This window comes from Amaranthus tricolor, chromosome 1 (genome assembly GCF_026212465.1).
Source record: "Amaranthus tricolor cultivar Red isolate AtriRed21 chromosome 1, ASM2621246v1, whole genome shotgun sequence".
In the NCBI taxonomy this organism is placed as follows: Eukaryota; Viridiplantae; Streptophyta; class Magnoliopsida; order Caryophyllales; family Amaranthaceae; genus Amaranthus; species Amaranthus tricolor.
Genome location: NC_080047.1, coordinates 38,968,072 through 38,993,808, shown reverse-complemented (window position 1 = coordinate 38,993,808; position 25,737 = coordinate 38,968,072). Strand labels below are relative to the sequence as shown.

Sequence of the window (25,737 nt, the reverse complement as noted above, 5' to 3'; positions counted from 1 at the left end):
TTTTATAGTGTTTTGAAATAGTGACATTTTTTTTCTAATTGGAAATTTTTGAGTTGAATTACATTCAATAAAAGAAGGATGATTGTAGATGGAATTTTTGGATTTTATTGTTAAATTTTGAGTATGATATTATATTAATTTATATTTAAAAATTATTTATGTACAGTTTGATAAATTTGACTTGATTTATGTTTTTTAAATATTAAATTTTTATTGTTTTAGAAATATAGTTAAAGTTACTTTCAATTTTTAAGTTTGAAATAGAATATGTGAATAAGTGAATGAAAAGAATAAAAGGAAGAAAGGGAGTAAAATGTAATTAAATAATAATTTGATTAATAAATTATAAGGGAATAACTCAAACGAGGAGAATCGAAGTTAATGAGGTTTGCTTAAAATAAAAAGTTGTGTTAGTGCTTGTTTGAGAAAAAAACAAAGCAAAGTAAGGTAGACCCTTTAGAGCCTAATAATAAATTATTCTTAAGTATTTCTTTTATACAAACTACTATAATATATTTTTATAGAAAATACATTGATATTTCAGTTTAATAGGGATATTCAATAAAATATGGCCCATAGAATTACTGTGGGTGGCAAAAATAAAAAGCGGCAACAGAGAAAAATTATGTGATCGAGGAGTGTCCCTAAAATTATAGGTAAAGTTCTATCAAATGACCAGTAGACCATCACTACTATATGGATCAGAATATTAGACTTTTGTTTGAAATGAAGATACATGAAATGGTTGGGGAGATGCAAATACTAATTGGCCATAAGAAAAGACGAATAGCAACCAATAAAAAAGATTGAAAGTTAGAGCTTTAGAAACATAAAAAGAGAGCAAAAATAACTAAAGATTACTTAAAGGGTCAAAGTTAGAAATAATCTGATGAATTTAGACTTAGAGATTGAATGCAAAAAACTAGAGGGAGGAAGACATATTCCTTAGAAATTATCTTTCCTGTTTAATCTGATGATATGTTTTTCTTGTGAAATGCATCTTATTGGACTGACTTAATTACTTTTTTTAAGTAATTTAAAGATTTAAAAAATCAATTTCAAAACTTAAATTAATTCTGTAGGTATCTTGTAGGTAAATGTCAATATACTTAGTGTTTATAGGAAACTTATTGGTAAATGCCAATATATTTAGCGCCTGTAGGGAACTTGTTGATAAATACCAACAAGAGAAAATTCTGTAGGGAATTTGTTGGTGTTTTACTACAAAATTTGTTAATATTTCACTTTTTTTTTTTTGTAGTGATTATCAATTCTAAGATTTAAAAAACCAATTCTAAGTCTTTGGATTTGACATTAAGTTGATACCAAGAGTTAAAAGATCAATTTTAAGACTTAACAGACCAACTATAAGACTTTAAATATTCATTCCAACTTTAAAGTATTATGACTCAAAACATTACAAACTTTGAATACGTAAAGTCTTGAAATTAGCCTTTTAAATTTTAAAATTAGTATTTTAGATCTTGAAATTGATAGGACTAAACTTAGAACTGATGGCTTAGATCGTCTTAAAAGGAGAGTTGCCGTTGAGGTGGAGAAGGGGTAAAATGAATTAAAGTCAAATAGTTGTGCATCATATGTAGCACAATCGTGTTTGTTATTGGAATTGTGCGCCTTACTCATCTAATGAGTTACTCAAAGTGGTGTAGGTTGTGTGCAATGAGTCAAACTATTTAAGGAGATTTTTTGTGATAAATTTAGTTATTGGATATTGACTGTTTTTTCTTTGTAACTTAAAAGATATTTATCGAGAAATTTTATAAAATTTTGACAAAATAAAAGGTCTAAAGCCAACAAAAAAACTATATTTCCAAACAACCTATTACTATACAAAGTGCAGTATAATGGCATCGTAATTCACCCCATAAGTTGTATATTAATATAGTGATAATTCATAAAATAATAACTTACATCGGGTCTCAATAAACCTAAACATATACAATAATACATTTAGTGCAAATTCCATATTCACATAAAATGTATGCTTCTTTATCTCTAAGAAAATAAGTATTTGAGGAGGAAATAAAAGAATACATGTATTTTTCAAGAAAAAAAAAAAGCCATAAATTGCTTAAAAAATCCACCAATTTTTATCTTTGTTTGGTTGGATGGCTTGAGGAAGAATTGAGAATTGCTTGTTGTGAACCTTCTTCTAATAGACTTTGTGACAAAAGATGATCACTCTTGGAAGGCTTAGCATTTCTATAAATAGCGTAGAGGACTAATTGTACTGCTCCAAGAAAACATCCTATCCCATTTGGCACCTGTACATTTCCGATAATACAACAACAATATCAAAGTCTTAAAATTAATAACGAGTTTTTTATTAGTTTTTTTAAGATAGACAAAAAGGAATGCTAATGATTTGCCTTCAAGGATATAAAATCATTACTAATTGAATATTTGTCAAAAAGTATTTGAAAATGCAATGGTATGAATATCATTAATTTTCATATTATTTATAAAGATAGATGTGCTTTATAAACTAGAATATAAATATATAATTCCATATTTTATATATCTAGCCAAATTTAATGATTTTTAAATTACAATTTAAAAATCAGCTAGTCTTGTATGAGACCGTCTCAACGTGAGACGAACCCATAGAAGCAGCCCAATTAAGGCTTTTTTTAAAAAAAATAACTGATTAAGTAAGTTTAAAACACTTTTTTTTGTGCAGTTTTTTTGAAGTTAATATTGGACTAGCACATATTAAGCTGTCTCACGATAAAACGATCTTAATAAAAAATTTGTCTTTAACAATATTTCAATAGCGTTATTCTTATTATTTAAACAACACAAATTCTTACTTAAGATCGTTTTTTGTAAAGACGGCTCTCAAAAGCGCAGCTAAAATCTAATTTATGTTAATTTAAAAAAAATTGCTGCTGAAATCAAAGCGCACCTGTTAAGTGGAATGTGAAAAGTCACATAATATATCTGGAGTTATAACAACATTCATTTGGGGTTATAACATAATACATTTGATGTTATGCCAGCATATATTTGGAGGTTATAACTTCAAATATATTATGTTACAACCACAAATAAATTATGTTATAACACTTAATATGCTAATATATATATATATATATATATATATATATATATATATATATATATATATATATATATATATATATATATATATATATATATATATATATGGAAAATTTACCCAGAATAATCCAACCTATTCACGATTTTCTTACAATAATCCCAACTATCGATTAACCATGAATAATCCGAACTTAGGAGGGTCTTTGCCTTGGGTACACTCGGGTGACCTGCTACCTATTGTAGCAAGTCATTTTGAATATAAAAAAAAAGATAAATATTTTAAAAAATGGAAAATAAACCCAGAATAATCTAACCTATTTACGATTTTCCTACAATAATCCCAACTATTGACTAAATGCCAGAAAATTACCTGTTGCACCGGTAAAAACAAGAGCAACAACAGCACAGGTTAAGTGAGTCAATAGTTGGGATTATTCATGGTTAATCGATAGTTGGGATTATTGTAGGAAAATCGTGAATGGATTGGATTATTCTGGGTAAATTTTCCTATATATATAATATCTTCTCATTCAAAATATCTCATTTAAGTTGGGGGAGAAATTTAAATAAGCTTTTTAAAAGATATATAGACTAAAAATTATATTAATGTGAGAATTTTATTAGATTTGGTTTAATCTATAAATTTTTTAACACAATCCAAACTATTTAAAAAATAATCAATTCTTATACAAATGTAAATTCAGTTTTTATTGTTTTTCATTTACTAATTCTTAAATGAGACGATCTCATGGTGAGACCATCTCTATGGCCCAATATATATTTTTGGTCTTAAAATGATCACTTATAACATTAAAGTGATCACTTATAATTTTAATATAGTCACTTTTTATAGTCTTAGAGTGATCACTCATAAGTAATCAATTGAAAAAATGGGCTATTATATGGACCCGTCTCATGGTGAGACGATCTCATATAAGACAAGTTGTTTTTCATTTGTGTTTTTTAAACTAATGGACTACTTAAATGGACCCGTCTCACGGTGAGATGATTTCATACAAAACTTGCTGATTTTTAATTATATAATATTTATAATTTTTTATGATAAAGTTAAAAATATTGACTCAAAAATTGTTTTAAAAATTAATGGAGCATAGTAAGCCATCAATATTAATAGTAGTACTGCAAAAGATAGTGAAGAAGCTTATTAAGAGCATATTACCATAAGATATATATCCCAACGAAGCACTGCATAAAACGTCCAAGTTGCTCCATTCAAAAACATGAAAAACGATAGCAGAAATGGCATGAACTCTACGCTTTTTGTTGTTACCACTGTTTTCTGTACATATTTGAATATAATAATTTGTAAGCAAACTATAATTAACATTATTGCTTTATTTTTTTATTTTGTTAATTGGGTAGAGAAAACCACAACTATAACGATGTATAGGAGTATTTTTTAAGATTTTAATTTAATCTTTATATATGATCAATTTAATTCGATCTTTAATCTTAACCTGACCCATATAACACATATTTGTTGGCCACAAAATAAAATATGTTGCAAAGATAACCACTTCAAGAAGAAAAATAAGTAGACCTATTAAGTTTTAATTTGACCAAAAAAAACCAAAAATTTTGACCCTATCTGCATCGAAAATAATCCGACCTGAAAAATATGGAAGATAATGGATCAAACCCGACCAAATTCCAAATTCGACCATTTTGATCCGTTTTAATTCTACAATATTTTTAATTTTATGTCACAATTTTTAATTGTACGTCATTATTTTTAGTCGAAACTCGTTACAAAATAATATATATATATATAATTCAATGTCAAGTTAGGTTGATTCGAGCTCTAACATGTTCCGATCCAAGTATGATGGATATAAAATTGATCCGACTAACTGATTTGATAGGTCTAAAAGTAAGTCAATCCCAAATGGACCAATCCTCATCTATAACTTTAATAATCCCATCCAACAAATAGGCCTACATGTCATTTCATATCCACGGGCCATAAAAATTGATGTAGCTTATACTCTACTTAAAAGTATTTAAAGATTATCATCTCAATAGGGGGACTAAATTAATCGCTAAATATGGACCTTAAGTTTAGACTAGTTTGTTCCAAAATTTTCCATAGATAATATTAAAAAAATTTAATGTAACGACGAAAATTAAAGATTTCGGTCAAACTATTTCCATAAAAGAATAAGTAGCAAATTAAATGGGATCAGACAAAATAAAAAAATAGCAAACTCATGAAAACAAAGGAGAATGTTTGTACATCCATCAAATTTTTTGTTGTATGAGCACAATTATATCGTAGCAAAATGTTGAACATTTTTTAAGGTAAATTTTACGGGATCAAGTAAAAATTATAATTATGATTTTGAAAGAATTAAATTTTAACCAATGTCAATAAATATTCACTATTATTTGAATGAAAGTAGTACAGTATTTATATTCTATAATCTATTAATTGAAATTTTATTGCTTTGAAATTATTGGCATTGTTGGTCCACTAATCTTACTACTAATTGAATACTTTTTGACAATATATTAATAATAATAATTATTATTATTATTTTTATTAATATATTATTATTTGTAGTACTAGTATATTAATATTAGCTTATTATCCTAATGGCGAGGATAGGTTATCCACGTTTCTATTCTGTTGGATCATAATCTTGTTCAACAGTACAAAATACGTACCTCATATACTCCTTTAAAGCATTGACACTCAACTACTCGTTAGTAATGTCATGGGCGGGTCTGGAGTGAGTCTAATCAGATTTAGACTTGGACCCTTTTAATTTTTAGAGATTCAGACTCGGATTCGGATCCTAAGGGTCTAAATTTTTCAGACCCAGACCCTCCGGGTTTGATGGGTGTAGGGTTCTTAATTGGTCTAAAAAAGTCTGATTGATTTGTCAAATTTAAACCTTTTGTAAGTCATTATATTTTTCGTAAATTTGTAAGAGAGTTATTATCGTATTTTCAAAATTTTAATACTAATTTAACACCTAAAGCCGCATAGCGTCATCCATATCATCATACAAATAATTGAAAGAGTTGCCTAATTTCACGTGGTACTCTTTTAATTACCCAGACAAATGTCAAGATTTTAGTGGGCTAAAAACTACTTAGGTGTAAACTAAATAAAACTTGGATAAAATCATGAAATTTTTTTATAAAAAGAAAAATTACATACTAAAGGAGTTTTGAATTAAAACTGTTTCTAATGTAATTTGTCATTTTTTTCCATTATATTGCATTAAAATATTTGATATCTATAATGAACACATATATAAGGAAATTATCAAGTGCAAATTTGGCATTATTTTTATGTTGAATCTTGCAACCTTATAAATAGTTGTTATGAGAAATTAACAAACAAAAATTTATTTATAAATCTAAATTTGTTAATATATATATGCTTAGTTGCATCATTATATACATCTAAATGCCTATTATCAAATTGTTAAATACTGAAATTTGAAATCTAATAATGAATATATAATTTAACCTTTATTTATAAATTAAAATTTACATGTAACACCCCGACCCCTCGGACCACTGGTGACTACTCATGGAGACTGTAGACTAGCCCCACAAACCAACACAATTTTTTCCAGCGCACTTTCACCTTAGTCGTGCGCGCCCGGAAAAACTTCCCAGGAGGGAACCCATCCTAATATTGCTCCACACCAAGCACGCTTAATTGTGGAGTTGTTAGCAAATGAGCTCCCATGAAAAGAAAATGCACCTTGTTAATATAAGTAGTCTATTAATCACTTTTTAAGCTAAATTTGGGGTATTACATTACATAAGTAAATTATTATGAATCTGTGCATTGCACGGGTTTCTAAACTAGTACGCTTAAATTCTATTACAATTACTAGTTCGAGTCCATAATATAAAAGTAATTGGGTTAGCATTTAGCAAGTAGCATATATATATATATATATATATATATATATATATATATATATATATATATATATATATATATATATGTGTGTGTGTGTGTGTATATATATATATATATATATATATATATATATATATATATATATATATATATATATATATATATATATATATATATATATATATATATATATATATATATATATATATATATATAATGATTATATGAAAAGAAAATAAGTGTTGGAGGCAGAAGTCATATGCAGAAGACAAATAGAAAAAGACAATTTAATATTTACAAGGGTTCGAGTCCGGGTTTGCGGGGCGGGTGCAGGGTTCGGATCTCAGATCCAGACCGGAACCCTCCAATATTTTTTAAATTTAGATTCGACTCGAATTCGATGGGTCTCAAAAAATAAGACCCAGACCTTATAAACGGAGCGAGTCCACGAATCAACAGGATCCTAGACTCATAACCATCCCTACTACTCAAGTACTAAATTCTTGTATACTTCAAATTAAATCCATTTAAAGTACCACCAAAAAATTTTTGAAACATAACTAGTCGGTTTTATCAAATTTACCCCAAGCATATTTGGTGAGCAAACTAAGATAGGTGAAAAAAGTTATATTTCGTGAAAAATAGGAGAAATATGAGAATGAAATAAAAAAAAGTAAATAAAATGTATAAATACGAATTAATAAAAGAGTAAAAGTTATGGCCAAAATAAAAATGAGGCAAATAAAATGTCACAGACTAAAATGAAAAATAAGACATTTTATAGGACAAACGTAGTTTATGATCCTCGTCCCTCATTTCAAAATTAGTGCAACTACCTTTGTCATTTTGATTTCGCTTCATATACTATTTGAGTTTTTGTATATTTTTCAAGTATAATTTAAATTTTAATATCTCTAATTACATTTTACAAAAATTATAAAATGTGTTAAAATTATATTTACATCGAGACGAATTAAATAAGATCTCACACATATATGAAGGAATATGTTCGTAGACATTTCCGACAATTACTAAATATAAATATATAGGATATTTATGAAGATAATAAAGTTAATTATTATTAGTAATTATATTTGCTTGCTAGAGAATAAATATAATTGGTGGGTCAATAATAATTAGACCACAACTAATATAATTAATCCTATAAGGTCTTACAAAAGAATCAATTGAACGATAAATGACTCGGGCCCATTAGGAGTATGGGCTTGCGATCCAATTAGGTTAACAAAAGAATCGGTTTCTTTTGACCTAGGTTACTAGTATTATATGAGGATATAATGCTAGTAGTGGAGAAGTGGGGATAATGGGGCTGTGAGTGTTAATGATATTTTTAATTTAAACTCTCACTCTCAATTATTCATACACACACACACAGAAACAAAAACCAGTAAAAGCAAGAGAAACAATACTCTTCCGTTCTAGCAAACGTTGGTATTCAATTGATTCTGGTAGACTGAATAGAGGAGCAACGTTTGAGGCTCTCCATATTATCTTATCGCGTTAATTTCGTGGATTTCACGCTACAAAGGTAATATAGACTAATCCTTTTATATGATTCATATGTCTGATTATGTTTATGATCCTGAGATAGATGTTAGGGAAGTGTTTCCTGAAATTCCGCTTTAAGCATCCATCGAACCCAACAGTGGTATCAGCTAAGCCTAATTCATAATATTCATATGATCTATATTTCTCTGAAAAGTAATACAACCGTTTTTTTTTTTTTTTCATGAAAATAAGATATATTATGTTAATTGTCTGAAAGTTATTCATAATATTGAATTTCAATTGGATTGAAATATAAATGCGAAAAACTTGTTTTTCCTGATATTTGAAGCCATTCATGCCAAATATTGTATATCAATTCGAATTTGTTCGAATTCATCAAACAAAAAAAAAAAAAAATTCAGTTTTTTTTATGAAGATTCGATATTTGTGTTAATTGTCTTGGGGCTTTGATTATTCACGAAATCCAAACAATGAAATGAAACACAAAATTTGTTCATTGTTATTGTGTTTCTCGTAATGGTATTCAAGTGTTTTGGATCGAAAATGCTTATACCCTAATTTTTTCCCCAATTCAATTTTAATTGTTAAAACACAAAATTTGTTCAATTAAATTGAAATTTAAATGCAAAAACTTGTTTTCGCTAAAATTTGTAGCAATTCTATACAAAGATTGTATATCAATTCGAATATGTTCGAATTCATCAAAAAAAAAAAAAAAAAAAAAAAACAGAAAAACCGAAAACAAACCAGGATGTATGCGCAGGCCACGAGCTGTCTATGGTGGCTTAGTGGCCGGAGGGAGGCGGGCTGCTGGCGGCTGCCGGCGGCTGCTGGGTTCCGTTCTGAGCCTCTGTGTTCCTTCTTCCATTAACATGAAGGATGAAGTTTTTTTTTTTAAATAATGAAGATGGTTCCAGACTTTGGTTTTGCTCTTATTCAAGAGTATGCGGCTTCGTTTTTTTTTTGGAATTTTTTTTTGTTTTTTTTTTTTAATGTGCATATAACTATTTATAGAGTTTTAATTGAATTTTAAACAGTTTTTTTTTCCCTAAAAATTTCTTACTTAAATTAGTTAAGTTTGACTCAACATAAGAATATTTTATATGCTAATTGTTATGACCATTTAGTTTGATATATTGTATAGTTAAAGCTGTTTATAATATTTGATATTATTTTGACATGTGATGACTAGTATGGCCCAAAACAAAATTTATATATAAAATTAGGAAAGTATATACGATCTGCGAATCGTTTGTTTTGAATGCAAGTATATACGATCTGCGAATCGTTTGTTTTGAATGTAATTAAATACGATCTGCGCATCGTTAATTTTTTTTTATTATTCAAAGTATGTAATCACAAATGAAAGGAGTTTCAAGGAAGGTGATCAATGGAGATTCATGGAAGCTTCATGAAGTTTTTTTTTTAGGGGCCATACTAGATCATCTTTTATTCATGCTTTTATTTGCTTTGAGCGTTTATTTTATTTTGGTCTTTGCTTGCATAAGTTAATGTATTGGTTAAATATGCTATGTGTTCACTTAATATTAACCATGTTAATTAACTTGAATCCCCATAAATAATATTGAGTTTTATTGTTTTTCCAAACAACACCTATAAGCCTTTGATAATGAATAATACATTCTGCCAAAGCGAGGTATTGCTCATAATTCTTGGGATATGGGGTAAATTTTTTTTGAAAATTTACAGGTTCATGTTTGGTTTCACTCAACAAAATCATCAAAAATAAAGTTTTGGATTTTGAAACTAAGAGATAGGATTGAACAAGTATTATCAATCTATCTACTAAGAATTATAATTAGTTATAATTAGTAAAACGTTTAGTTACCTTAACTACTATAGTTAAAGGCAGGGCCAAAGTCCGTTTAATTGTAGTGGGAGAGGATCTTAGTTGTTATTTATTCAAAAGGGGATTTTAAAATTTTGAATAAATTATTAAACTTGTTTAATTACTGCTTATTGATAGACTATTAATTTTACTTTATTACATTGTTGTAGAAATCATGTCTGGTTCAACTAACAACAACACTCCTGCTTTTAACTTACGCTGTGTCTTGGAAAAAGACAAATTGAATGCGAACAACTTCCTTGAATGGGAAATGGCTGTGAGAATTGTTCTCAGAGCTGAAGGAAGGGAAAGTGTTCTTGACACTCCACTCCCTGAACCCCTGCCAGAAACTGCAACAGTTGCAGAGAAAAGAGCTAGGCAAAATCTCGAGGCCAATTCTGTGCAAGTAACATGTCTGATGCTTGCTTGCATGGAACATGATTTCAAAGACGTTTTAACAATCTTGATGCCTACACAATAATCCAGCAACTTAGAACAATGTTCGAAAAGAATGCTCGATTAGAGAGATTTGAAGCTAATTGTAAACTTTTGGAATGCAAACTGGGCAAGGGAAAACCCGTCGGACCCCATGTGTTCGCCTTAATAGGGCATTTTCAAGTCATGGAAAAGTTGGGTTTTCCTTATCCCAAAGAGCTGGCCACTGATATTGTGATCAGATCCTTGCCAGAAACTTTTGATGCTTTCAGATTAAATTTTTACATGCAAGGAGGGGAAGCAACCTTGCCAGAATTGCATGGTATGCTTATTCAGGCTGAAAGGAGCTTACCTTCTGAACCCGCACTGAAAGATGTGTTCATGGTCAGAAAGAATAAAAAGTTCAAGAAGAAAGGGGTTCCTAAATGGAATGGCAATGGTAAGGTAGTTACCACTAATGCCTTTCCCAGACCAAAGGCTACTCCAAAGGCTAAAGTAGCAGCACTACATGAGTGCTACCACTGCCACAAGATTGGCCATTGGAAGAGGAACTGCCCCGTCTATCTAGAAGAAAAAAAGTCTGGTGCTTTATCTTTAGGTATATATGTTATTGAAATTAATTTAGCGACTTCGGCTTCTTGGGTATTTAATACTGCTTGTGGGTCTCACATTACTAGTAATGTGCAGGGTCTAAAAAGAAGTAGAAGCTTGAGCAAAGGTGAGGTGGATCTCCGAGTCGGAAATGGAGCAAGAGTTGCTGCTTTAGCTGTTGGAGTTTATATTTTAACATTACCCTCTGGTTTAATTTTAGAACTAAATAATTGTTATTATGTTCCTGCCATCACCAAGAACATTATTTTAATTCCGGTTTTGGACACGGAAGGTTTTTCATTTACTATTAAGAATAATTGTTGTTCTGCATATTTAAATGATATGTTCTATGTTTCAGCTAAATTATTAAATGGGTTGTATGTGCTAGACTTAGAAACTCACATCTATAACATAGACAGCAAGAAACGTAAAACAAATGATTCAAACCCCACTTACCTATGGCATTGTCGATTAGGCCACATAAGTTCAAAACGCATAGAGAAACTTCATAAAGATGGAATTCTAAAATCATTTGATTTTGAATCATTTGGTGTTTGCGAGTTTTGTTTGATGGGAAAAAACAAAGTCACCTTTCACAGGTACAAGTGAAAGGGCCAATGACCTCTTAGCTCTCATACATACTGATGTATGTGGACCTATGAGCACCATGGCTCGGGGTGGTTACAGCTACTTTATAACCTTTACTGATGATGTAAGCAGATATGGATATGTTTACTTCATGAGAAATAAGTCGGAGTCCTTTGAAAAGTTCAAGGAATTTCAAAATGAAGTAGAGAACCAACTTGGGAAGAAAATAAAAGCATTACGATCCGATCGTGGTGGTGAATACTTGTCTCACGAGTTTGATGATCATTTGAAAAATCGAGGCATACTCTCACAATTGACTCCACCAGGAACACCACAATTAAATGGCGTCACTGAGAGGAGGAATCGAACTCTATTAGATATGGTTCGATCAGTGATGAGTCTTGCTGATCTTCCTATTTCATTTTGGGGATTTGCATTGGATACAGCTGCATTCACACTTAATAGAGCACCTACCAAAGCAGTGGAAAAGACACCATATGAGATGTGGACGGGAAAAGTTCCGAAGTTGTCTTTTCTAAGGATTTGGGGTTGCGAAGCTTATGTAAAACGTTTAATATCTGATAAACTAGCACCTAAATCTGACAAATGTCTTTTTGTGGGTTACCCAAAAAAGACAAAGGGATACTACTTCTACAACCAAAGCGAAAACAAAGTATTTGTTGCTCGCAATGGTGTTTTTCTAGAACAGGAATTTATTTCTAGAAAAACAAGTGGGAGTAATGTATATCTCGAAGAAGTTCGAGATGAGCAACAAATGGATAAGGTTAACACCTCATCAGAGGCGCCCCAGCATGATAATGCCCAGGAGGAAATGCATTCAACACACTTACCTCCTACCGCCCCAAGTGGAGAAAATCCACGCGAAGTCACTCTACCTAATGAGGCAGAAACTTTTCTTGTTGTTCCCCTACGTAAGTCTAGTAGGACAATAATTCCGTCAAGAAGATATATTGATTTCCTTTTGACAGAAAACTCTGAAATAACCATGTTAGAATCAGAAGAGCCTACTAGTCACAAAGATGCTTTGGAGAGTCCTGACTCCGAAAAATGGCTTGAAGCCATGAAATCTGAAATGGATTCCATGTCTGAAAATCAAGTTTGGGACTTGGTTGATTTGCCTGATGGGGTAAAACCCATTGGATGCAAATGGATTTTCAAACTGAAAACAGACAAGGATGGAAACATTAGTGTTTTCAAAGCAAGGTTGGTAGCAAAAGGGTTCAAACAAATTCATGGTATAGACTATGATGAAACTTTTTCTCCAGTAGCCATGCTAAAATCCATTAGGATAATCCTTGCGATAGCTGCCTTTCATGACTTTGAAATATGGCAAATGGACGTCAAAACTGCCTTTTTGAATGGGTTCTTAAAAGAGGATGTGTACTTGACACAACCACAAGGTTTTGAAGATCCGAAAAATCCAAGGAAAGTATGCAAGCTTAAGAGATCCATTTATGGATTGAAGCAAGCATCAAGGAGTTGGAACCTTAGATTTGATGAGGCAGTCAAAGAATTTGGCTTTCTCAGAAATGAAGAGGAATCTTGTGTATACAAGAAGTTAAGTGGGAGTAATATCACTTTTCTGGTCCTGTATGTAGATGACATACTCCTCATTGGAAATGACAAAAACATACTTGAGTCGGTCAAGCAATGGCTTAAAAGTCATTTCTCCATGAAAGACCTGGGAGAGGCTGAGTACATACTGGGAATAAAGATCTATAGGGATAGATCGAGGAGACTTATTGGACTAAATCAAGAGACTTACATAGATAAGATTCTCACAAAGTTCAAAATGGAAAGCTCCAAAAGAGGGTTTATTCATATGCAACATGGCATTAAACTTTGCAAGACTATGTGCCCATCGAGTTCAGAAGAGTTCAAGCGTATGAATAATGTTCCTTATGCTTCTGCAATAGGATCAATCATGTACGCTATGATATGTACTCGACCAGATGTTGCATTTGCTTTGAGTATGTGCAGCAGATACCAGTCCAATCCAGGAGATGCACACTGGATAGCAGCGAAAAATATCCTCAAGTACTTAAGAAGGACGAAGGATAAATTTCTAGTATATGGCGGAGCTAATGAGTTGTTTGTCACTGGATGCACTGATGCAAGCTTCCAAACTGACAAAGATGACTTCCGATCCCAATCTGGTTTCATATTTTGTCTGAATGGAGGAGCTGTGAGCTGGAAGAGCTCCAAGCAAAGTTCAGTTGCAAATTCTACAACAGAGGTTGAGTACATAGCAGCAGCTGAAGCAGCAAAAGAGGTTGTTTGGATTAAAAAGTTCATTAGTGAACGTGGTGTAGTTCCTAGCATTGAGAATGGCATCAAGTTGTATTGTGATAACGAAGATGCTATTGCTCAATCCAAGGAACCTAGATCTCACCAAAAATCTAAACATGTTGAAAGAAAATTCCATCTTATTCGAGAAATTGTTAGAAGACAGGATGTAATAATAAGTAGAGTTGATACCACGGATAACATAGCAGATCCGTTGACTAAACCACTCCCTCAGCCGAAGCATGAGTGTCATACTAGGTCCATGGGGCTTAAGCATATAGGAGAATGTCTTTAGGTTGTTTACTTCATGTTTACAATTATAAAGAATTATGTTTACCATATGTTTGGAATGTTTATCAATAATATAAATAGTTTGTTTCTTATTTAATTGCTTGGTTTAGTATTAAATAAAATGTCCATATAATTTGTGTTTTCAATAGGATTATTGGAAACGTTTCAATAATGGAACCCTATAAGTGAACTGAAATCACAATTTATATAATGTCCCTAATCTAAATCACTAAATTGGACATAAGTGGTTTATTAAAGATTAGCATGTAATTAATTGATAGCTCGGTTCCATGGGCTATGGAAACATAGAGATGTTTAATCGATTACATGGATGCATACCTGATGCATTGAGACTTGACCTAATCTGATTCGAAAGGGCAGAATCGAATCCTTATATTTAGTGGATTCCTTAGACATGAGTATGTCTTAATCACTACGAAATAATTAGTTTAACCTTGACGCTGTTAAACGTCGTGCTGTAAAAGGAGGCTATAAAGGCAGTGATCAGGTGGGCTAAGAATTGAGTGGGAGTTATGGTCATACAAGAATGAATAAGTCCTCCTATGTGATAGGATTGGTGTGTAGGCCTCTTGATGAGCGAGAATTGAAAATTGCATGGCCATGCGGAATAAGATTAAATGGTTAATCCTTAGTTGAACAATTCGAACTCAGAGATCAAGAAACATAATTTGAGAAATAATACTGTGTTGTCAAATTTCACATTAAGTGGCTTAAGGAATTTATAATTGTGCAATTGTCTTCGGACAAGTGGGAGATTGAAGGAATATGTCCGTAGACATTTCCGACAATTACTAAATATAAATATATAGGATATTTATGAAGATAATAAAGTTAATTATTATTAGTAATTATATTTGCTTGCTAGAGAATAAATATAATTGGTGGGTCAATAATAATTGGACCACAACTAATATAATTAATCCTATAAGGTCTTACAAAAGAATCAATTGAACGATAAATAACTCGGGCCCATTAGGAGTATGGGCTTGCGATCCAATTAGGTTAACAAAAGAATCGGTTTCTTTTGACCTAGGTTACTAGTATTATATGAGGATATAATGCTAGTAGTGGAGAAGTGGGGATAATGGGGGTGTGAGTGTTAATGATATTTTTAATTTAAACTCTCACTCTCAATTATTCATACACACACACAGAAACAAAAACCAGTAAAAGCAAGAGAAACATTACTCTTCCGTTCTAGCAAACATTGGTATTCAATTGATTCTGGTAGAGCAACGTTTGAGGCTCTCCATATTATCTTATCGCGTTAATTTCGTGGATTTCACGCTACAAGGTAATATAGACTAATCCTTTTATATGATTCATATGTTTGATTATGTTTATGATTCTGAGATAGATGTTAGGGAAGTGTTTCCTGAAATTCCGCTTTAAGCATCCATCAAACCCAACAATATATACTTTAAATTTTAAATATCTTAAAATCTCAATTTCTGAAATCACCTGTAATAATAGACGAGAAAATTTTTTTAATAAGTCGACATATAATAAGTCGCTGTATGTTCTAGTTATTATGCACTTCATCCAACGTTTAATAGTTACAGTTACTCTTCCGTGGCCTTAGTCCAGATTCAATAATTTTTTAAAAATATTCTGACATACTAATTTTAAGACTTAAAAGAACAATTTTAAGACTTAAAAATTTAATTTTAAGACTTAAAAGGTCACTTTTAAAGTTTTAATATCTACTTTAAGTTTGACTCATCATATTTTAAAGTTGAAATGAGAATTTAATGTCCTGTAATTGGTCTTTGAAGTCTTAAAATTGATTTTAAGCATTGAAATTGATCTTTTAAGTCTTAAAACTGTCAAATTTCATGACTTGAAATGTCAATTTCAAATCCTTAAAATTGGTCTTTTAAGTCTTCAAATTGCTCTTTTAACTCTTCAAATTAACATTAAAGTTTGTAAAATTGGTAAAAAAATATATACAATTGGGCGGCATCTCACAAGTGAGATGCTCTTACCGAAGTTTTTGTGTAATACATTTACAAAATAGCCATTATTCATTAAACAATATTATCTTAAATCTTATTCTTAATGTATAAAAGCCTAGTCAATCTTATTCAATTTATATTAATATATATTTTCATAATATTAAAATCATTCGGTTTTCTGAGAGATTGTCTTTCTAAAAGACGTCTCTCAAGCCTAGCTTATTAAAGTTCAATGTCCACTTAATGCATATTTAATGCCTACATACATCATTATTGATGCCTATTTATCGTATCTTTAATGTCCACTGAATAACTTAATCTACATTTTCTTTTATGACCGGTTCAATTACAAATTATCTCTCAAATAGACCGTCTAGCTCTCAAAAGAATTCGTATATCAAAATTTAATAATTTTAATTATACACAACTAAATACGGTGTAATTATGCAGAACTAAAAATATTACCATGGCAGTGAGAGGAGAGCCATACATAACGACGTTTAAACCGGCACAAAGCAAGCCCAAAGCGTCAACTTGGTTAGGAGCCTTCAATGTGAGCTCGGGTACTACTATTGCTGCTCCAAAAAATCCTACATTTAGTATGCCCACCAAGATCCATGTCTTTACCTATACATTATTATTTTTAATATTAATACTAGTTTGAGGTAGTCTAGAGAATATATATATATAAGCAACATATATGATAAATTAATTATTTTTGAGAAATTTTATGTGGTGATTATAAGTTTTGATTTTTTTACGTGGTGGTTGGACAAACGTATTTTTGATCTGTTTGGTGACTGTAAACATTTAACTTTGCACTTAGTAAGACAAAAGGTTAATGTTTTTGTCAAATTTATGTTATTATTGTTCATCATAATTACTTTTTTTATAAAAACAAACGCATGACATCACTCTTAAGGGGCACTTTTTTGAAAATTTGTTCGAAATTAATACTTTATTTAATAAAAAAATTAACATTTTATCTACTGTATGGAATAGTTAAAAGCTCAGGATCGAATCGAACTTAACATAGAAAAATGAAAAACTTAATATTACCATATAAAATTTTCCATTATTTTATACATGATAAGAATGAAACTCGTATTGTTATAAGGATTAAAAAAAACTCTCTACCACTATACTAAATTAGTCTTATTATTATTAATTAATATGATTATCTTGTAATTATAAGCAAAGTCCAAATAAAACACTATATATCACGTTATGTAGGGAGCTAATTAATTTATTATGCAATATATTATGCCACCTAGGCACCTACGCTAGTTCTTTTTTATATGAAAAATGGGTTTAATGATTAATTATTGATTAAGATCAGTTAAAACAATATTGGTGATTTAAGATGGACCATCATCAATACAAACCTTATCACTAAAACTAGTCGATGATTAATTAGTAAGATAATGAGCAATTTCAGCAGTCACAACCACCAAAAGAAAATCATAACTTAGTAACAAGTCTTATATCATCTGAGTCATACAATTTGCCTCACTAATCTAAATTCATGGATCACTTTAAAATTATAAATGATCATTTTAAAATTATGAGTGATTACTCTAATCCTATAAAAAGTAATCATTTTAAAACTGTAAGCAATAAATCACTTTAAGTGTATAAATAATCACTTTAATTAAGATGATAAGTGTACATTGAATCAACCCAATAAAAATGTCTTCACCATGATACCATCTCATTTGACTGCACTTACATACATAAGACCTATAAATTTAATTTCGACTTAAATAAACCTTAAAAATGAAAAACTAATAAAATATGAACAATCAGGTTAAGACCTATTTAAAACCCCTAAACTCATCAAACCCAACAAAATTAATTCCGAATTAAAAATTTCAGACCCTAAAAATCCAAATTTAATAAAAATCCACAAAAATATAGATAGGCTTAACCTAAAATTTTAACCATACATTTGCCCCAAAAATATCTAGTTTTCTCATCAATATCTTCCCTTTTGTCAAGTGTAAGTTGAACAAACCACGAATTTCCAATCATATTTCATACGTTCTCATAAATAATGATTTATTATGTGTGGTTGAGTTTTTAACACATATTTGTGCCGTAAGTACAATCTTGTCTTTTCATACAATAATAATTTTTGGTGTTCTAAATTTAATAAGCTATCTATACATACATCTAAACAATAAAGATATTCGTACAACATATCATGAATGTATTATCAAACTTGTTATGACTTAAAAATTAAATAAATTTTATGTATCTGTGAATAATTTAAATTTTAAATTATTTTTTAATAATTTAATTTTTATTTTTAATTTGCTATCAGTATAACCTTTTACCTTAGTTTACTATTTGCATACCTTATTAGTATGCTGACAGCAAATGAAGGGAAAATATTAATTTATTAAAAAAATTCAATATTAAAATTATTCACAATGAATAATGAAACATTGGATTATCAATGTTAATTTTTCATAAACTAAAATTTTATTACGTATACTTTCACCTATTATAATTTCTTATTGGGTCTTACTACCCTATCACTCAAGAGCCAAGAATGAAGGGATGTCAGCATCTCTAACCTAGTCCCCCAAAAATAAAAATTAAATTAAATTAAAATAACCCAATTTTTAATTACTTCAATTTCAAACTTACTTAACTTTGCTTTAATTTAAGAATATTATATAGTACAATATTGAACACAAAACCATCCTTCACATCAATTTCATCATCCTAATAAAATCATAACAATGATGTACATGATGAAATTTAACACTCTTATTTTTATTTTAGTTATTTCACTAAACTATAAATAAATGGAAAAAGAGCGACAATATTTATCCTTGCCTTTTAATCACTAAAATGGAAAACGTGGGCTGGACGACGACTCACTGGACCAACGCCAAAAATATGAATGCTAGATGAAAATTAAATGTTAAAATGTCGTTAAAAACACAAAAATTGGGTTACGACATTGACAACAATACGTCATATAGCGACAACCATGGCCCGTCGCCAACCTATCGCCAACCCACTTAAATTCTACTCTCTCCAATTCATAAAAAAGGGACATTTATTTTTTGACACTATTCACTTACTGCTCTTAATTTGCATTATATTTTTGATCTATAAATCAAAATATAATCAAGTGAGATCTTGTTTGATTCGTCTCAATGCAAAGATTATTAATATTCACTTTTTTATAATATTTCATTATGTATAATAAAAGATATTAAGCATTAAATAAGTATATTGGATAGTATGAAAAAGTAAATATAAACTTTTCTATGAATTAGAGGGTGTATTAGTGATTCATATCTGTTTAAGTCTAAATTCTCCAACTTAAAGTGAGTATAAAATAGATAGAAGTTTTTAATATGCATAGAGCCATAGAGGTCAATAGAATAGGAAAGAAAATAAAGATAAAATAGCGACGACCATGGGCCCTCCCTCATAGTTTTTTATTAAAAAATGTTAATCTTTACCATTTTAACTTAGGGTCAAATATCCACGACATAAAAATACATTAATAATTACTACTCCCTTCTATTCACCTTAGGAGTCTTATTTGACTTTTCACGGATTTTAAGGAGAATTAAAAGTGTCCCTAAGGATAGGAAAGAGAGTGGTATTATGGGTTATTTTAATATAAGGGAGGAAAATTAGTATAGGTAATGAAGGATATAATTGAAAATAAGATAAAGCTACTAAGGGCATAAAAGTCAAAAACTCATACCAAAAATAGAAATAGGACAATTAAGGTGACTTGACCATAAAAGAAAATGGGACACATAAATTGAATACAAGGGAGTAATAAATATAATCATGATCAACCACTAAGCATGTAATCTCAGTTTAAGTAAATATTATTATTTTCAAATAAGATTTTGAGATTAAATCTCATCGGATTTTCCTTTTCTTCTCTCAAACTAACCTATTAATTAAAAAAGCAAATAATTAAGCACATTATAATAAGTAGAATTACCTTCATAGGGCGTGGCGCATAAATAAGGAACAAAATGACGAAAATCATTTGGACAAAGACCCCAAATCCATTGATGGTAGAAACAAGATATTCAGGCTTAATAAAACCATAATAAGTCCATAAAGATGAGCTTAACAACGTGCAGATGTATGGTACACTCTCAAATCCTTCTGTAGATTTGTGCTCTATTATCCTCTTAAACGTTGACCTGCATTTTTTTATATTTATATATAAATATAAAATTCCAACAATTTAAGCTTTTGATTGAATTGATTATTTGAAATTTTATTTGAGTATCAAAGTCAATAATTCTAGTTTAATAAAATTTTATTTTTTTAATAAGTTTATCAAAAAGTAAAACTTTATTCTTTAAATATTTTCATAAAAATTAATATTTATCACAAAATTACGAGGACAAGTTTATTAAAAGTACTTTTATAATATTTTATGCAAACTTTAGTCCGATAGTCGATTAAGAAATATTTTGCTCAAAAACTAGCTACTTAATATTCCATCCTATTCATCTTAGGTGTTCCATTTTCTTATTTAGTTAAGTCATCTTAAATTTTTATTTCATTTTGGATATATTAACTTTATCAATTTATTCTTATTAAACTTAACTTTTTCACATTCTTACACCTACTAACCTCATTTTATCCCAATTAAAATACTTTACCCCAATTAAAATTTAAAAACACTATTTTTTTTTTCACATATAATCTTATTTGTCCTCCTAAAAAGGAAAAAAATCAAATAAGACACATTAGGTGAATAGGAGTGAGTATAATTTATTCGCCTTTCATTTTAAATAAAATATTTAACATCAGGTAGTAGTATATTATGAGATTCAACCATCAATTTAACCATTCCAAATAACAAAAAGGTGACATGGACGAATCTCATCCACCCTTATTTCAGATGGTATATACAAGGAGGAAAATATCATATTATGAGCGAGTCTTAACAATCAGTTTAAGCTTTCGATTTAATTGTTTAAAAGTTAAGGAAAACTTACGTTGGAGAAAGAAACATGAGCAATGAAATTATGTTGCCTGTAGAACAAGAACAAATAGGAAATTAATGGACTAATGGTATACAATAAGAGAAAATAAATAAGATAAAGCATTGAAATAAGTATATGTTGGCTAATATTTTGGTACCTATGACTCCAACAAAGAAGCTTAAATCAACCATTTTAAGCTTTTTTTTTTAATTAAATGAGTGAAATAAAAAATTTGGTAGCTGAAATTGCTTTTGCTGGGATATATTTGAGAGGGGAACGAGAAATTTTGTGAGAAGTTGGAATGGAAAGGATGATTAGAGAAATAAGAGAGAGAAAGATATGAAGTATATGTAGATTGTAGACAAGTTCTTGGTATTTTAAGGGAACCTGGCTACTTGATTTGCTTTAACAAAAATATAGTGATATTTGGTAAAATAGCTTATTGGAAGATTTTAGCTTATTTTGATATAAATAGAGGGTTGTGTGGTCAAATTAATTAATGTTAATATTTGGTAAATTAACTAATTGAAAATTTGTATCAATTAGATTATTTAGCTCATCTATCTTATGCGTCTCTCGAAGTGACCGTTTCTCACAACGATTTATGTGTTAAAAGTAATCTCTCTGTAATTTAATATGGAGCAAACTCTAAGTTAATAACTGTTATTTACCAACTTGACAAATCACACTCATCTGGAGAGATTTGATAAGGTGATATTTTTAAAATTGTAATTTATCTTTTTATATTTTGCTTATTTTATTAGTATATTTTTATCTTTTACAATAATTTGTAAATTATGATTTTCTATTCTTTTTAACATGTGGGAATTTGATGACAGCTTTGATGTGTGAAAATGAATGGGGATGAAAGCAAGAGTAAGTTTGTCGTTTTCTTGGCTTTAATTAGTGATGGATATTTACTCTTTACAAATTAATAAATAAATATCAACCGCTAGTCCGCTACTTTTTTTTTTTTTTTTTTTTTTTTTTTTAAACATCATCATTGTATAAAATAAGAAATCGTGCTTCATGGCATTCATATATTTGTCCTTGCTAACCAATTATTAAAAATTGCTGTTTATACTTCATTGTTGATGAAAATTAATCAAATCTTCTTAATTTCTAATTTATAATTAATACAATATTTTGTCCAAGAATTGTTTTCCCCAATTATCTTAAAGATAACATACTGAAAAAAATATCATTATTTTAATTTGAGTTTATTAATTTTTTGAATATTATGTGAACTTTAAAAAAATAATATAATATTTTTTTTCCCTGATGCTATAAAATGAATTTTGTTTAGATCGAGTGTGAAATTAAATATACGCAATTTCATTCTTAGTTTGTTGGTAATAATAAAGAAATTATTTAAAATTGACTTTTTATAGCCAACATCATCAACAATATCACAAATAACTTAATAAGATATTTTAATGTTATTCATTATAATTTAAAATCAAAAAGCCATAAATCTTTGTTGCAATAAAAATTTCAATATAAACTATACTCTTATATCTTCCTCATTGTAAATCATTTCAAATTATAATGTGAGAAATTTTACTCGTAAATGATGCAAAATAAATAAAATAGAAAATTGTAGGTGTTTGGCAAATGACTGATAGCTAATTACAGTGGCAGACCAACTGATTTTATTAAATGGTTTGACCAACTGATAGCTGATTACAGCAGCTTGTTCAAAAACCTAGGTTGCACTAAAACAGACACGAACACGGACACGGACACGACACGGGTACGGGAAAACGCCAACTTAAAAATGGCGGACACGGGGACACGAAAATGGTAATATAATAAATATATCAAATTAAAGATAATTTTACAATCTTTATTAATTTATTCCAGACAAAACCATTCAAATCCAAAAAATTCCCAGAAATACCCACATCAAATTTAGAAATCCCAGCTTTGCCAACAATTCATACTAAAATTCCCTTTCTAGAAAAAATTACCTCAAATTCCCTACAAAATTAAGTGATTCTTATTCTTCTCTAAATTATGTTCTTCTAACATCAAAACTGCAAATCATTTTTTTCAGTGAAAATATCAGAAGATTTTGAAGATTATTCAAAATCAGTAAAGGAAAAAAACCCAGAAAAAATAAAATTAAAATTGATTTCTTCTCCATTAAAGGAAATAAACCCAGAAATTACCAATAAGAAGAAAAAGAAGGGATTAAGTAAGAGTTTATCTGACCTTGAATTTGAAGAACTTAAAGGGTTTATGAATTTGGGTTTTGTTTTTTCTGAAGAAGATAGAGATTCAAGGTTGGTTTCAATCATTCATGGGTTGCAAAAATTAGGAAAAAATGATGATAAAATTGAAAATAATGATAATAAATGTGGTAATAATTCATCAATATCTAGACCATATCTATCAGAAGCATGGGAAGTAACGGAGAAGAAAAGAAAGGAAAATAGTTTTTTTAAAAAAACGTGTCTTTGACTGCTTGCCGTGTCCCTGCCGTGTCCTTGCCGTGTCCGCGTGTTCGAAAAAATATTAAAATATTGGACACTTCATTTGGCGTGTCGGACACGGATTTTCGCGTGTCCGTGTCCGACACGGGACACGCCAGTTCAGGGAAGTGTCCGTGTATTCCAGTCAAAAACATCTTATTCATGAGAAAATAAGAATATGACATTTTGTTTTACGGTTGTTTATTTGAGAGACGGTCTTTCACAATAATAACTTTATTTTTAAAAATCTAATCTTAAATGATTTACGTTGTCATTACTCATTACAAGTGGTTGTGGGTGGGATGGACGGTTGTCAATGGTTGCTTGGCTGCTAGAGTGGAAGGTTGATGGTGTCGATTGCCGGGAAGGAAGGGTGGCTTAGACGCTTAGTGGCTGAGTGCTCTTCTCCCTTTTTGTTTTTTTATTTTTTTTAAATTGATGTATTATGGATAGACGCATGAACCAACATGAAAATGTCACCTAAGATGTTTAACTCCCTATGCGGGTGACCAACATGAAATTTTAAATATTAATTTAAAGTTGAAATTTTTGGAAGAGATTTTTAAAATTAATTTTTCCTAAATTTATATGGGGTGTTTGAAAATAAGAGCTTACGAAAATTTTTAGTTTTTTTTTACATAAATAAATGGTTAGATAGTAAAACCATTTAATTTTAGTGTTTGATAAATTAGCTGGTTGAAATAATTTATTGTTATGAATATTAGTTAGTCAAATCATCTCATAAATCCGCTGGTCAAATCAGTTACTCTAATTAGATACTAGCTATCAGCTATTAGTTATTTGCCAAGAACACATTGCCTATGTATCTAAGAGATTGTCACATTTTTTTTAGTCTACTCTTTTTTATTTCGTATAGTTTTTTTATGATAATATCCTTTTCATATTCTTTTATTTTCATTCACCTCTTTTAATTGTTTTGTACTATCATTCATACAATTTAAATGATTTCAGACTTTTTTATAGTTGTATAATATACAATCATGTCAATGTCTTGATATGGAGAGAGTGAAATATTGGCTACTTCATTGATATAAATTACCGGATGAGATAACTCATATAATTAGTATATTATCAAATTAATTAGTTTAAGGTTATAAGTGAGTTAGTAAATTAACATTTAGTCAACTTAATAGAGATTATCTCACTCTGAAATTGTCTCATTTGAAAATTTATGTATCACAAAAACTAAAAAAAAGCCCAATAAACATGGCAATAAATTACTTTGTCAAATTATACTTTTTTGTCTCATGGTATATGCCACAAGTGGATAAAAAAGTGTGATTTATAAGAAAGTGAGAGAAATGTTCATATGAGATAAAAATTAATTTAAATGTGTAATGAGAATCAAAGAAGGATTATATATAGAAATGGGTTTCGCAAGAGATGAACTCTCATTACTTGGGGGTTTAATTTGATTGCGCATATTTCTTTTGCTCTCCTTTAAAGAAAAGTGGGTATGATTTATATAATATCTCTTCACTCGAACCCTAACCTTAAATGGGACACTGGACTGATCTACACGAGAATGTCAACATTGAGCAGATATAACAAGGTTTTGTAGTGAGAAGGTTCAACTAAAATGCCATTCAAATGGCTTTTATAAATCTAAACTTGTCAAGAGAGTGAGGTGGCTATGTTGGTATTTGGTAAAATTATCAACCAATTATCCCTATGTATATTAAGAACTAAGTAGTTCACCAATTTT

General features: G+C 29.7%; 1 protein-coding gene across 1 annotated transcript; it reads right to left on the bottom strand.

Annotated features, from left to right (window-relative positions):
* Positions 1 to 1,846: 1,846 nt before the first annotated feature.
* Positions 1,847 to 21,965, bottom strand: LOC130817815 (bidirectional sugar transporter SWEET16-like). Its single transcript, XM_057683724.1, has 6 exons — positions 21,695 to 21,965; positions 21,550 to 21,586; positions 20,535 to 20,742; positions 17,018 to 17,179; positions 4,262 to 4,381; positions 1,847 to 2,285 (listed from the first exon to the last, which is right to left on the bottom strand). Exons 1-6 carry the CDS (start codon positions 21,726 to 21,728, stop codon positions 2,112 to 2,114), a joined length of 735 nt encoding a protein of 244 aa, XP_057539707.1. The 5' UTR covers positions 21,729 to 21,965; the 3' UTR covers positions 1,847 to 2,111.
* Positions 21,966 to 25,737: the final 3,772 nt, after the last annotated feature.